At 34.1% G+C, this 14,793-nt stretch overlaps 1 protein-coding gene and 1 long non-coding RNA gene across 35 annotated transcripts in view; one reads left to right on the top strand and one right to left on the bottom strand.

Moving 5' to 3' along the window:
- LOC104652069 (uncharacterized) overlaps nt 1-14,491 on the top strand; it is a 59,897-nt gene extending 45,406 nt beyond the window's left edge. The window contains exons 4-6 of one of the 2 annotated variants that reach the window (XR_005578858.2): nt 11,420-11,536; nt 12,816-12,917; nt 14,187-14,491. This is a non-coding gene — a long non-coding RNA (uncharacterized LOC104652069). The remainder of the gene's footprint in view (nt 1-11,419; nt 11,537-12,815; nt 12,918-14,186) is intronic. The other variant, XR_005578856.2, reaches the window with a different exon arrangement.
- The window catches only part of TRDN (triadin), a 370,662-nt gene that overhangs the window by 239,177 nt on the left and 116,692 nt on the right, over nt 1-14,793 (bottom strand). For 31 of the 33 annotated variants that reach the window (XR_012517192.1, XM_074397548.1, XM_074397529.1 and 28 more), the window contains exons 8-9: nt 8,606-8,788; nt 2,705-2,764 (exon numbers count right to left, since the gene is read on the bottom strand). Coding sequence is in view for 32 of the 33 variants with exons in the window: in XM_074397548.1 (XP_074253649.1) it covers nt 2,705-2,764; nt 8,606-8,788 (243 nt within the window). In the remaining variant the exon portion in view is untranslated. Of the gene's footprint in view, nt 1-2,704; nt 4,134-8,605; nt 12,871-14,793 lie in introns of those variants that run through there. The other 2 variants (XM_074397551.1, XM_074397552.1) reach the window with 2 other exon arrangements.

Genomic DNA, 14,793 nt, shown 5'->3' with positions numbered 1-14,793 from the left:
TTTTTTTTTTGAGACAGAGTCTTGCTCTGTTGCCAAGGCTGGAGTGCAGTGGCACAATCTCTGCTCACTGCAACCTCCGCCTCCCAGGTTCAAGCAGTTCTCCTGCCTCAGTCTCCCAAGTGGCTGGGCTTACAGGCACTCACCACCATGTCCAGCTAATTTTTGCATTTTTAGTAGAGACAGGGTTTCACCATGTTGGCCAGGCTAGTCTCAAATACTTAATCTCAGGTGACCCACCTGCCTCGGCCTCCCAAACTGTTGGGATTACAGGGGTAAGCCACCGCGCCCAGCCAAATTGAAGTTTTTAATTATTTATTTATTTTAAGACAGGGTCTTACCCTGTAGCCTGGAATGGAACGTGATGGTGCCACATAGCTCACTGTAGTCCCAACCTCCTGGGTCCAAGCAATCTTCCCACCTTACCCTATCAAGTAGCTGGGACAACAGACGTGTACCACCATGCCCAGCTAATTCTTTAAAAATTTTTTTTTATTGGGCATGGTGTCTCCCACCTATAATCCCAACACTTTGGGAGGCTGAGCTAGGGGGATCACCTGAGGGCAGGAGTTTGAGATAGGCCTGACTAACCTGGTGAAACCCCATCTCTAATAAAAAATACAAAACTTAGCTAAGAATGGTGGCATGCACCTGTAATCCCAGCTACTCGGGAGGCTAAGGCAGGAGAATTGCTTGAACCCAAAAGGCAGAGGTTGCAGTGAGCCAAGATCGCTCTATTGCACTTCAGCTTGAGCGATGAGAACAAGACTCCATCTCAAAAAAAAATTTTTTTTTTTTTGTAGAGATGTGGGTGGGGGAGGTCTCTCTATGTTGCCCAGGCTGGTCTCAAACTCCTGGTCTGAGGTGATCCTCCTGCCTCAGCTTCCCAAAGTACTGGGATGACAGGTATAAGCCACCACATCCAGCCCTAACATTGAATTTTTGCTGTAAATAGATTGGAACTTGTGAGTGTTGAGAGATTCTCTTCATGTAGGGAACTCACCAGGCAGGCAGTGGTAAAATGAACCAATTAAAGTTACAACATTTTGTTGTGTAGTCACTAGATGGTTTGTCAACAATACAAGGTTTTGACTATGAGTTTCATTTTCAATGTAAGGACACTAAAGATGAGGTGGAATTCAATTATTTGCTCAAGGCCTAATACTAGAAAAGGATGGAGTTAAGAATTATAACTGTATTTCTGTCCAAAGCTTTGTCTTTCCACTGTATCACACTACCTTCCTGAAGGTTTATTTATAATTCTGCTATGTTACTATCTGCAAATATCAATAGTAATTATTTTCACCAGTTAAGTTATAATTTTAGGGATTTACCCCTTCATTTAAATTTCCTACTGAAAATGTAGAAGAAGGAAAACAGGATGAGAAGAAAATTATTTCACTAGAATAAATTACTGGGATTAATGACATTTTCTGGAGAACAAAGGTTCTTGTCTAGTTTTCTAGAGCCTAGATGTGTTACCTATTGTTTTAGATGTGATATGCCTGTTTGACAACATATGCATAAATTATGATTATATATAAGTATATATTTTAGAAAGACTTTCACAAAATAGTTAAGAAAATAAAAATATAGCCGGGCACAGTGGCTCACGCCTGTAATCCCAGTACTTTGGGAGGCTGAGGCAGGTGGATCACAAGGTCAAGAGATGGCGACCATCCTGGTCAACATGGTGAAACCCTGTCTCTACCAGAAATACAAAAAATTAGCTGGGCATGGTGGCACGTGCCTGTAATCCCAGCTACTAAGGAGGCTGAGGCAGGAGAATTGCCTGAACCCAGGAGGCGGAGGTTGCGGTGAGCCGAGATCGTGCCATTGCACTCCAGCCTGGGTAACAAGAGCGAAACTCCGTCTCAAAAATAAAATAAAATAAAATAAAAAATAAAATAAAAAGAAAATAAAAATATAGCTGGCTTTAAGCAATCAGCTTCAATTATTCTAACATAAATGAGCTCCTTTCTTAACAATACTGTCTTCTTGGAAACATTTACCCAAACATGCACATAGTTCTGTCAGTTTTTAAATCTGCAAAAGGCATAATACAAGCAATCAGATTACTTATTCTTGGTTCAGATGTTAGCAAAAAAAAAAAAATACCTTTTACATTCTGGGCAACATTTAAAGATACAAGACAAGGTAGATATATTCTTTTAACTCAAAATCCTTCCCCATTGTGTTGAACATTAATTTCAAGGTTATTTATTTCTGTCAATAGTTCTTTGGAGTGGCTAAACCAAGTTCATGTATGAGGGAGAAAATTTAAAAGTTTTGGAAAACAAAGTATAAACATTTGAGATGTGATGATTTTAATATGAATTGTGTTCACTAAGAAAAGAGGGATACTTCCATTGTCATAGGTCTTTTCTTCTAAGTTTGCTAAGAATAAAATAAGATTATTCACTGCTTCAAGACATTATTAAATATATTAGCATTCTTTATATATAAAGATATTAGCACTTATTTTACATTTCAGCTGACTTCATTTGCAATAGGCCATGCAGTGACTGAAAGTAAAATTAAGGTCTTAATGCCAGTTATTACCACCGCTTTTTATTGGTTTTATTCTAGATCTACACATGCATTATGCAATTCTTAAAAAATAAAAATACAGTTAGGTACATAAAAAGCCAACAATCTTAGAAACAAAGACTATTAAAACAGACATGTACTGAATTGCTTGGAATACCTGGTTTTAAATCCCCATGGACAAACATGTCAATCATATATCGACAGAATGCATACTGATCTGATAGAGTAAAAAGAAAAAGAGCAATGAAAAAATGTCATCAACGCTTCATTCTTTACAGAGAAATGATTTAACAAAACAAGCAAAATAGCACAATTCTATTCTCGTTACTACAGTATTTTCTGTGAAGGAATCATTTGCACTCATATGAAAATACTGAAGGAAAGACAATAAGTGTGATGCTTCATTTCTCCCCTACAAAAATAGCTTTAAAAATGGAAAAAGACCAGTTCAGGTTAATCTTATAATGGGGTTGTGTTCCAAATAAAAACATATTTTATCAAATAATTGATTACAAGTCATCATATTAAAGCAATTTTTCCCATTTGTCTTTTTATAAATTTTCAATAATGAAACAGAAGTTTTACAAGAGGGGAAATTTTTTCCAACTTGAAGTGTTTCATCAAAAAGTCAGTCCCAGCCCTTCTGCTAATTGTCTCTATGCAGCTGCAGAATGTATTTTGCAAAAGACCAGCAGGAGGGCTAACCTCTTTGCAACCTGTTAGGTGGCCTCTGAATAAAACACTCTTTAATTGGGAGAGTAAATCAAGAACAGACTAACAGAACCAAATGATATTGTTGTTAAATTAATCAATGGATCAATCTTCTTATGATCATCTTATGACCTTGACTAGTTTATGGCCTATGGCAAAAGTAAACAAACAAACAAAAAATATAGCATGTGAACATCATTTTGGGCAGACTTGGTCTTCAGGAGTTGGGTTTTTTGTATTCCCTCTAAATTAAAGATATTGCACTTAATGTTAAATCCTCACAGAACTTTAGACTCTCCTGAGAGCAATCCAACTTAACACTCAGCTGATGAATCTTTACCGTATCTTCTTTAAAGCATACATATTACTAAATGATTCACATTTCAATATTCCTTAAATAGGCATTTTATTAATCCACCAAATCCAAAGGCAGCTTTTAGGACCAAGAGATTTAAGCAATATGATACATTCTTCATTGCTCCAAATTATGCATGTCAAACATATGAAATAACAGAGCTTGTTACTAAATAAACACACCTCTAATGATTTTTGTAAACCTTTCATTTTTGAGTATTAATAGCATTTTTAGAGTAATCCATTTTATTATGAAATTCTGTCAGGTCTTTAAAAAATAAATATAATTATTGTAGAAGATATAAAAATATAATCTTTTTCATTAATACCTACATCTGGGTAGGCCAAAACTCATAAAGTTCCAAAAATGTACATGTCTTTTAGTTGTTGAAACTGTAGCACATTTTCCCACAGGAGAGGTAGGGAATGGGAAGGAGGCTAGTCCTCAGATCAGTCCGTGCATCGATTTTCCCTTTGATGGCAGTAACAGCTGGAGTTTCTGATCCCAGGACCTGGGAACCCTACGATTGGGAGAGACATTAAGGTGAAGGTAGAGGATATTTTCTCTTTCCTAGACACAAGGCTGTTTTCCCGAGCAAGACTGTAGAACTGGCAATTTGGTTCTAAGACAAAGCAAGATGAAAAAGTACATTTCCCTTAAATGGAAAGTGTGAATTTGGACCAGTGTGGACTTTCTGAAACTAGCAGTGTGTTCCCTTTATTTCAGTACTTTAAGTGACTGTACTCTTTCTCCTTATATACTCTAGGATTAGTTCTCACAGAGTAACTTAAACATGAGAGAGGGAAATTGTCAAAATACTGATTTTTGGGCTCCATCAACCAAAAAAATTTAAAATGGCATGGATCTGGACTCTAGGAATATGCCTTTTATACAAACTCCTTAGATGAGTCTAATTAGAATGTGTTAATTACTGATCTAAAACCTTTCATTTGTTTTCCCACAATAATTACTCCTAGAGGCACTACAGACTCCCATGACAGCAAATAAGGGTCTTTGTTGTTATATATGTTGGAAGTTTAGAATGCAGGGACTGTTTGTAATATAACATCCCCTCCAAATGAACTATTACTGAACATATACAGACTTTTTTCCCCTTATCATTGTTTCCTAAACAATACAGTATAAGTATTTACAAAGTATTTACTAAATACATTGCATTAGGTATATAAGTAATCTAGAGATGATTTAATGTATTAAAGAGGATGAGCATAGGTTATATGCAAATATTAGTTCACTTTATAGAAAATACTTGAACATCTGTGGATTTTGGTATCTGCAGGGAATCCTGAAACCTATCCCCCACAGCTACTGTGGGACAACTGTACTTTACTTATATTTCTTACATTTCCTAGATCCAAATATCATTCATTTAATTAATAAACCAATAGCCCAGTGAGCTTCTAATCATAAATAGGAAATTTCTTATGAATTCACAGGATATTTTTTAATCTAGAAAATTATTTGCTACAATACCTAGAAGGTTTTTGTTATATGTAAATAGTGTTGTGATCTTGTTGTATTCTAACGGCACCAATATATCATAGGAATATGAGAAAGATATTTTCACTCCTATCAAAGCTGATAGGGATTCTCAAATATTTTAAATTAGGATGCCCATTTCCACCTGTCCTTGGCATTGACCTTAACAATATATAAGAATTCTAAGTAGGTATGGGTTGGGAAGTTTCCAGTTTATCTGATTAATCTATCTAAGAATACAGAAAAACCAAGCCTTCCTGATTCTGGAAGATTTGTTTTATAAAAATATTTCTTTAAACCCAACTTAAAAATTATAGCAGAAAACTTTTCATAAAGAAAATCTAAATCATCCTGCCATTCTAACTTTCATAGTTCTGAGATAATAATTTATATAATGTTATATTTGCTCATTTAAGTACTTTTTTCCCAAATGAACACTCTTCTCAGAATAACACATGTTGTCCATTTCTCTCCTTCTTGATCCTCAGGGGCAGTGATGGATATCATTCAAATGATGTCTAGTTGGTGTTCCCTGTGGAGTGGTAACCAAGGAAAACTACATTCTGGGTGCAGAATGTCAACAAAATAACAATTTTTTAAAGAAACCTCTAATGAGGATGGGACACATGTGGTCCAGGGCTCTGTAACAGATTCACATTAGCTATACTTTCTCTGCCTACCACAAATATTTAAATAGTTGTTCAAAAAATAAATAAAGAATTAGTGAACCAGCAAAATGTGTAGCAGCTGGAAAATCTGTTTTTCCTTCTCCTCATACCTCCCAGATGTCATCAGAAAACTAGTGAGCAACATCTGATTATGCCAGCTCTTCCTCCTCTATAAACAGATTTAGATGGGTTTATAAAAACTGGATTTGTGTGTGTGTTTATTGTTTGTGTTTATGGTAGGTCTGTATATACATGTATATCTTATCTCTAATGCTTTAAGCAGAAAGAGAGGTGTATTATTTCCATATACAATATTGAGAGTAACTAAATTGAATATATTCACCTGTATACTATGTAATTAAATAATTACTAGTAAGTGTGTGCCCCATGTAAAAATCTGTTTCCAAGTGAATAAAGGACCTATTTCTTTAAAAAGAATGAGCACTATTTCTTTAAAAAGAAATATTTAGAAATCCACATTAAAAGAATGACTCAAACATATTAGGTTTAACTTAAGCTATGTGAATAAGTGTTCTTTTGGCCAAAGAGCTAACTCAACAATTACACTAAGTAATCAATATAAAAATTTCAAAACCAAAGCTTCCCAAATTAAAAAGAAAAAAAGACAGTGTATCTTTATCTGGCTTAGTTTTTCTTTAATTTAAAAAATGCTCTTAATTAAATCTTTGCTTAGTAAAAAAATAAAATGACATATTTATATGTCTGATCTGCCATAGAGGTTACTTTTGATTACTCTCCTAATGATACATTTATATAATTAATGGCAACTGTTCTCAACACTGAGACATGCCCTAGCAATTATAATTGTTTAAATGATAAAATCACATTTGTGCTTTTGTTTTTAACTCTAAATGATATCTGAATGTTGTTTTAATAGATAAATAGGTCTTTGCATAGAAATAAAAATAGTAGACTGAAAATAGATATGGTAATACAAAGCTATCTATAATAAATCTGATTAGTGATAGAAATGAAATACGTATTTGTGACCTGGAAAATAAACATTATTTTAAAGTGTTCTGGTGATGAGTCTTTATCAATAAAATATGGCTCCCAAATCCCCAAAGATATGAAAAATGAACATCAAAAATACATTAATGTTCCTAGTTGCTAGATAAGTATTTTCATATTTCCAAATACAACTGGCATCAATTTTTACATTCTGTATTTATGGCTAAAAATTAGAATATAGTTGGTAGGTTTTAACTGGTTTTGTGTGATTATTTTTCTTTTTGAACAGCAATCTAAAGTGTAGAAGATTTTAGGATCTAAGTAACCATACCAGTGAATCCAAAGATTAATTCTGCTGGTTTTTATTATTATATTCAACATATTTTGTCTTTATTTACTTCATCCTTTTTGTCTACCAAAATATTTTATTAATGACATAATTTTGATAGAAGTAATAATTAACTTTTAAGTTTTTTATGGTAATATAATCACCTTGAAAATTGGAAAAAGTTTTAGAACTCCTAAGTTTTAATGTCACTTAGATATTAAAATATTAAATACATTAATATTATCTAAATTAAAAAGTTTGTGGATCACTAAATAAAGAAAAAATATTTATTTCCTTTTAAAAATATATATTTTTAAAATACGTATCTTTTGTCACATAAATCAGAGTTGACCTCGTGAATCAAAGTTTACAAATACAAATTCAAGAGAAAAAATAAAAATACGTAGTGGATAAAATACAAGTGGCTTGCAAATTTCATCTCTTGTACCTTATAATGAGGAAAAATTACTTTCAGTTTTATTCTCCAGATAGCTTGCTCTGTGACAAAATTGTAAGATTTCTTAAACTAAAATATAATAGAAGCCAATTCTTTGATACAGTCCTTAGGTAACATTAGTCAAAACTCCTACAAGGAAAGAAAATTTTGGCTTTGCAATGGCTCCAAGAAACATCAATTATAGGAACAGTCCCTATGTATTAGACCCCATATTCTGTAAAGGTGTTCCAGGATTATATTGCAACCTGGAGTCAGGAATGGACTCAGGAAAGGAAAGAGTCAACAAGTACCAGACATGCGATGCAGTAAGATCCTTAGTTGCCCTCCTACAACTTCAGCTCTGTATGTTCACATAGCACCCTTCCATAAAAAATCAGGTTTCTATTCCATCTCCATTTAAGTGCTATATTTTTGCAAAGCGGGGATGTAAGTTTGACACCACTCTTGATGAAGAGTGGCACAATATGTCACATTCAGAGTTCTTTAACATTAGAAATTTAGTCAATGGAAACTGAAAAAGAATCTTGAGAGCTGTCTTCTCTGTAACATCTTGCCTATTAAATGAATTTAATAATTTGATTTATATTCTAAATGATGTGCTCTTGCCAATGCAACAGTAATGTATGGATAGTTTTCACAATATTTATATGATGCAAACACGTACCCCTGAACAAATTTCTTAGGAATTGCTGTCATTTTGGGGGACCACTTTTCTCCAAAGAGTGTGATACATGCAATCTTTATTCCATCTCTTAATAGAAATTTCATGTCTCAAAAATTCAACATTTATCTTTAATCTTTATGTGATGCCAGATGCTAACTCCAAACCCCTTTTAAAAATACTTCAAAATGCCCCTTTAGATATGTGAACACATCTTAGTATTTTTATAAATAAATATTAATTCCCAATTTACTGTATTACCTTTCTGATACATTTACTTTAATATCTTTTACCCCCGTTTGAAGTCTGATTTTGGTCTTTTTCAGCTTTTAATTTCACGGCATGTGCTTCTTGCCCAATATTCTTTTAGAACCTCCGGCAGCCTCCTCCTGCTCTGAATGTTTACCTTTCTGTTCATGCTTTGACACAGTTGCTTTCTCTTTGTCCTCCTTTTCTTTAGGTTTTGATGGTGTTTTCTGTACTTCTTTTCCTTTTGCAGCTGTTTGCTTCACTTTCTCCTGTTTTCCACCTTTCACTTCCTTTTTAGTCTTGTCTTCACTCTTTTCTGCAGTCTTAGTTTTCTTCTCTTCTGTATGAAGTTAAGAGACGTTGAAATATTTTTGTTTATTTACAAACTTAATGTTTTATCTGTACTAGGTCATTAAGAAAAATTGGAAAAGAAAGAGGGAAGAAAGGAAAACAGTAGAAAAATACTGTTCTTAAACACTCATGACTATTATCAGGGTTTTATACAGTTTATAAAGTGCTATATTAGATAGACTACTAAAGTTTTGTGGCTCTTAATTTGTACATGAAAACACTACTTTTTAAGCTGATAGGAACTTAGCATGTCAATAAGGAGGTATTTGTAATATGCAGGGGATGGATATACAGGCATGTTCAGTGAAAGACAATGTCCATATCAAAGAGCCCAGTGAAGTCCTCTCCTTTTGTAAGTATGTAATCATTTTGCTCCGTAACTGAAAATCTTAAGGCTCATTCAAGAAACTGAAATGCCAACAAAATACTTTTGAAGACAACAACTAGGAATTCGAATGTAAAATTATCTGCATTGGTGGTGACTAACAGAAATAAACCAATGAAATCTATCAGAGGAAAACTAAGAGAGATATAGTCTAATGATTTGGCTTTGGAAAGACTGACAGTGCAGAAATTGAGGTATTGGCTCCTATTTACCTTAAGTCAGCGATAATTCTACTAGTTTTTAAAGCCCTTAAACATGTCCTTGGAAATTGAAAGGGGAATAAATAAAAATAAATAAAAAGACATACCTAAATTAGAATATATGTTTTGTTTTTTTTTTACATACACATATTCTTAATTTGATATTATCTGTATTTTGGAAGAGGGAACTGAGATGCAAATGAATTAGGTTGTGGATCATTCAAGCATCTTTTAGAAAGCAGTAACAATGTAGCAAATTATTTGTGGAAAATTGTTCATAATAGATGCTTCATATTGAACATTATTTATTGTATGTGACTACACATAACCACTACACACCACAGCAACTCTACTGCAATGTTGGAATCCTCTGTCTCATTTGCTAATGTACTATGTGGACTTTATTGTCACTCATGTTAAAGAATTTTATGAAAAAATGGTTTCTTGACTTTGGTACTCAAATGATGATTTCAGGCTAAGCCGAGATAATATTAGAAGGTCCCATTGAAAGAATGAAAATGATAATGCCAGATGCTGGTTAGATTGCAAAGCAAAAATCATCTGTGGTACAACACTTAATTGACTATGCCAGCACTTTCCAAAACACTGTTCCTCAAATACTTCAGATACTTTACAGGAAGATGTTGATGTCCTCATGACCAAATTCATTTGGAAACAATAAGCTAACCTGGTCCTTTAGCTTGGACTTTCTCAAGGCTAAAGTGTATTGAGAATTTTCAAGAAAGAGAATTATGATACACATATTATCCGATGTTGTTTAATCATAAAATTCTCATACAAATATTACTGAATTACTCCATAAACTCTCTCTCTCTCTCTCTCTCTCTCTCTTTTTTTTTCTGAGATGGAGCTTTGCTTTGTCATCCAGGCTGGAGTGCAGTGGCACAATCTCAGCTCACTGCAACCACCGCCTCCCAGTTTCAGGAGATTCTCCTGCCTCAGTCTCCCAAGTAACCAGGATTACAAGCACCCAGAACCATGCCTGGTTACTTTTGTATTTTTAGTAGAGACAGGGTTTCACATATCCATAAGTTTTCAATATGTTTGTGGCTTCTGTGACTACACTCAGGGAATTTTCTTCTTCTTCCTATAAATAATTTCTAAATCTCCTTTGCTGGTTTCTGTTCTTTCCTACAGTAAACTCATACATTTCCATAACTGGAACCAGCAGCTTTCTTCAGATGACTTTAAATTGACATCATTCCAGAATTCTACACTGAAATGTTTATTAGTGTCTGTCTGGGGAGAAAGTTTCAAAAGTTTCACTGCAGTAGTCAACAGCACCTCAATCTCATACAATTCATTATGTGTTCACCCCAAAAACATTTCTAGATCGTTTATGTTGACCTAGGCTCACAGATAGTTGCTGGAGCTCTAAAAATCAGCATAATAATAAAAATATCTGAATAAATTTCAGGATAGCAAAATTAAAACCCTGCAATATCTGGCTTCCTCCTATCTGCCATCGTCTGGCATCTTTCCAAAAGTTTCTGCCTTTACTGAACTGCTTTCTTTCACATGACTATTTTCTGCATTTTCCATTTTTCAAATATTGTCAGACTGCATTCTCTACAGTTTCTATATTTTTCACATATTTAAATTTTTTCTTTTTTTTTCTTGGAGACCAAGTCTTGCTCTGTTGCCCAGGCTGGAGTGCAATCTTAGCTCACTGCAACCTCCGCCTCCCAAGTTCAAGCAATTTTCCTGCCTCAGCATCCTGAGTAGCTGGAATTACAGTCACATGCCAACATGCCTGGCTAATTTTTTGTATTTTTAGTAGAGATGGGGTTTCACCATGTTGGCCAGGCTAGTCTTGAACTCCTGACCTCAGGTGATCCATCTGCCTCAACCTCCCAAAGTGCTGGTATTAAATTTCTTCATGGTCAATCACATGCAAAAAAGAAAAAAAAAGGCTTTCCCATATAAATTAATAATGTCTTCCCCAAAACTTCCATTTGTCTGAATTTTTATTGAAGTATACATTTTATTATCTATTATATATCTTGTATTACAGATGGTTGTTGATCTATCTTCCCTACCAGACAGAGAGTGCTTGAGGATCGGAATTCTATTATTCATTTTTGTATCACCATAGTGTCTAGCACAATGCTTTTTTCAGAGAAAACACAAGGTAAATAAATACTAGATTAGCAGTTTTGATGAAGGAGAGAGTAAATATTCCACTGTACTCGTATCATGTGTATTATAAAGTGATATAGAGACAGCATATGTAAATATGTGTTTAGAAATAAACTTACCTAAACCTGTTAATTTTGCCAACTGTTTTTTTTGTTTGTTTATACTAATTTGTGTGAAATTGTTACATTTGCTTACTCTAAATGACAGCTATCCACTCCTTGTAAGTTACGGTTGATTCAACCTTAATAGTATGGAATGAAAGTTGTGTGAAATTCAGATCTATTTTTAATGCCATTATAATTTTTTTTTTTTTTTTTTGAGATGGAGTTTCGCTCTTGTTACCCAGGCTGGAGTGCAATGGCGCGATCTCGGCTCACCGCAATCTCCGCCTCCTGGGTTCAGGCAATTCTCCTGCCTCAGCCTCCTGAGTAGCTGGGATTACAGGCACGTGCCACCATGCCCAGCTAATTTTTTGTATTTCTAGTAGAGACGGGGTTTCACCATGTTGACCAGGATGGTCTCGATCTCTTGACCTCGTGATCCACCCGCCTCGGCCTCCCAAAGTGCTGGGATTACAGGCGTGAGCCACCGCGCCCGGCCAATGCCATTATAATTTATAAGTGGGCAATGATTATTTTCTAAGTGGCAGAACCACATATATAGCAAACTCATTATAATTGACTTTAAGTATAAAAATAATAAAATATTTTCTACCTATTTTAGACACTTCTCTGTCACCTTCACCCTTGAAATAGATACCTTTGCCTCATAGGAAAAAAAATGGTGAGAACTAAACGATATGACTGTAATAAAGAAAATGTCATGAAACCAAAGCAATACCCAACTTCTATTTACTTTTAAGTTGAGTAGATATTCTTCAATTTTGTGCCAAAATATTTTTCCTGATTTTTCCCTGAGATAATTTAAGTGATGGACTTTATTAAGGGATTAAAAAACAAAAAGGATTGCCATGTTGTATTCAAATCACCTCGTTTTATTTAAGAAGGCATTTTATTCATGACTTTTGTCAAATGGAAAACAAAATATGCTAATCAAAAAATGACATCAGCATATTTGATTCAATCTCAGCATTAACATGATCCATTAAACTACTGAATCAGATTCAGAGTGTCTGATGCCAAAATATTAAATAGAACAGTATCCCTCAGTAAAAATATGAACATCCTATACATTTTTGGAGTTAGAAAATAACAAATTTTATCTTTCATTTCATGAAGAACTACAAACTGCTTTATTTCTCTCTGCTTCAGTTTCTTTGCATTAAAAAAAGAATCACCAGTATATCTGCTTCTTTCTCTATGGAAGCTGTGGAAATAAGTAACACTGAGCAAAAGAACTTTGAATTTTGCAAAGTAAGTAGGTAAACATTGTTAATATTAAATCTGCATAATCTACATGTCTAGAGCTCTTGGAGTTTCCCTAGAACTTACCCAGAGTTTAATGTACAGCAGGGATTACTATATCATTATTATTTTATATATGAAAAATCTAAGTATCAGAAAGCCATTTATCAAAAATGGTGCAACTAAATGAGTCAGGAATAGAAAAAGTAGAATCAGAATGCCTAACCCAATTTCTAATCACAGTAAGTTGCAGGTTATTAATATTAACCTAAAAAGATGATACAAAAAATGTTTTTCAAGACATATAAGGGCAGATATACACATACACAAACCAAGTAAAGTGATGTCTTCCTCAAAGTGACCAAGGCAGCAATAACCTCTCCACTTCATCAAACGCACAGACATCTGAAGGTTACACTGACTTCCACATCAATTAGCCTGACCCAAATTTGGCTCACCACACTCAACTTCTCTATTCATTATTGCCTTCTTCTTCTTCCCTGTCTTTGCTACTTTTAATGAACTACATAAATAGGTTAGCTTTCTCAATGACTATGGTGTCCTATACCTGTATTAAGGTAGACATTAAAGGTCTACTCTTCCCCAGAAGGAATCCCTGAAATGTTATAACCAATGGCTGCTTTTCAGCAAGCAGTACTTGCAACAGAGCAAGAAACATGCTGCATTCTATGCAAGTGCCTCTGGAAATCACAGCTCTTCAAAGGGACGTTCTACTTTAACGGGTCACACCTTTCAAAGGTACTTCATAATTTTTTTCTATCTTAAATGTCACACAGAAGGCTTATGCCTTTTTTTATCTTATTTTGTTTTACCAGAAATCACCTATTATATAAAGAACACTTTCTATTAATTTCTTATAACTAACATAATACATACACATATAAAATAAAAATAAAAATACATATTGTATACAAACATGTATACACATATACATATACATGTTGTAAACACATATATATATATATACATACATATATGTATGCTTGTGTGTGAATGTCTATGTGTGTATCTCCCCTAGAATAATGATGTAAATATGTAAATGGAAAGTCTTTATGGCAAGCTGACTCAAGATGGCCCACAATGATTTCCAACTTGTGGCATTCATATCCTTGTGCAATCATCTTCCCTTCAATATGGGTTGGCCTAGGAATTTGCTGCTAACTCATAGTATATGACAAAGGTGATTGAATATGACTTCAATGATTAGTTTAGATAAGACTGTAATTTCAGTCTTCCTGACTGTTTCTCTCTCATTAGGTTTAATGAAGCCAGATGTCATGTTCATGAGACTCATGTGTCAAGGAACTGAAGATGTACCCCGGCCAACAGCCAGCCAAGAACTGATTGGCTAAGAGTCCTTGAGGAAGTGAATCTCACCAACAACCATATAGTGAACTTGAAAATGATCCTTCCTCAGTTGAACCCTCAGATGAGACTGAAGTCCTAATTAACAGTTTGTTCTGCCTTGCGAGAATGTGAAACAGAGGCCTAAGCTAAGGCATGCCCAGATTCTTGATCCACAGAAACTGTGTGATAATAAATGTGCATTGATTTAAGCCTCACATTTCATGGTAATGCTTTGCAAAGCAATAAATAACTAATTTATTTAGCAAATTTTTTGAATAACAGTATTTAGCAAATTTTTTGAAAAACAAAGTGATGCTTGAAGACCTACATTTAATTATTTTTATAAAGGAAATTCAATTTATACTCACTTCACCTGGATTTTTCTCTTAATCCGATCACATGCTAGTTTTATGACCTGGCAAAAATTTTTTTTTCTCTCTCTAGAGGTCACTTTCTTCATATATTAAACTAGGTAATTCATTTATATGATCTTAAAAATGTCTACTAGATTTCATAC

The sequence above is a fragment of the Saimiri boliviensis genome, chromosome 4, assembly GCF_048565385.1.
Source record: "Saimiri boliviensis isolate mSaiBol1 chromosome 4, mSaiBol1.pri, whole genome shotgun sequence".
Lineage (NCBI taxonomy): Eukaryota > Metazoa > Chordata > Mammalia > Primates > Cebidae > Saimiri > Saimiri boliviensis.
Note: the sequence above shows the minus strand (reverse complement) of the source record. Positions and strands in the feature narration are given on the sequence as shown.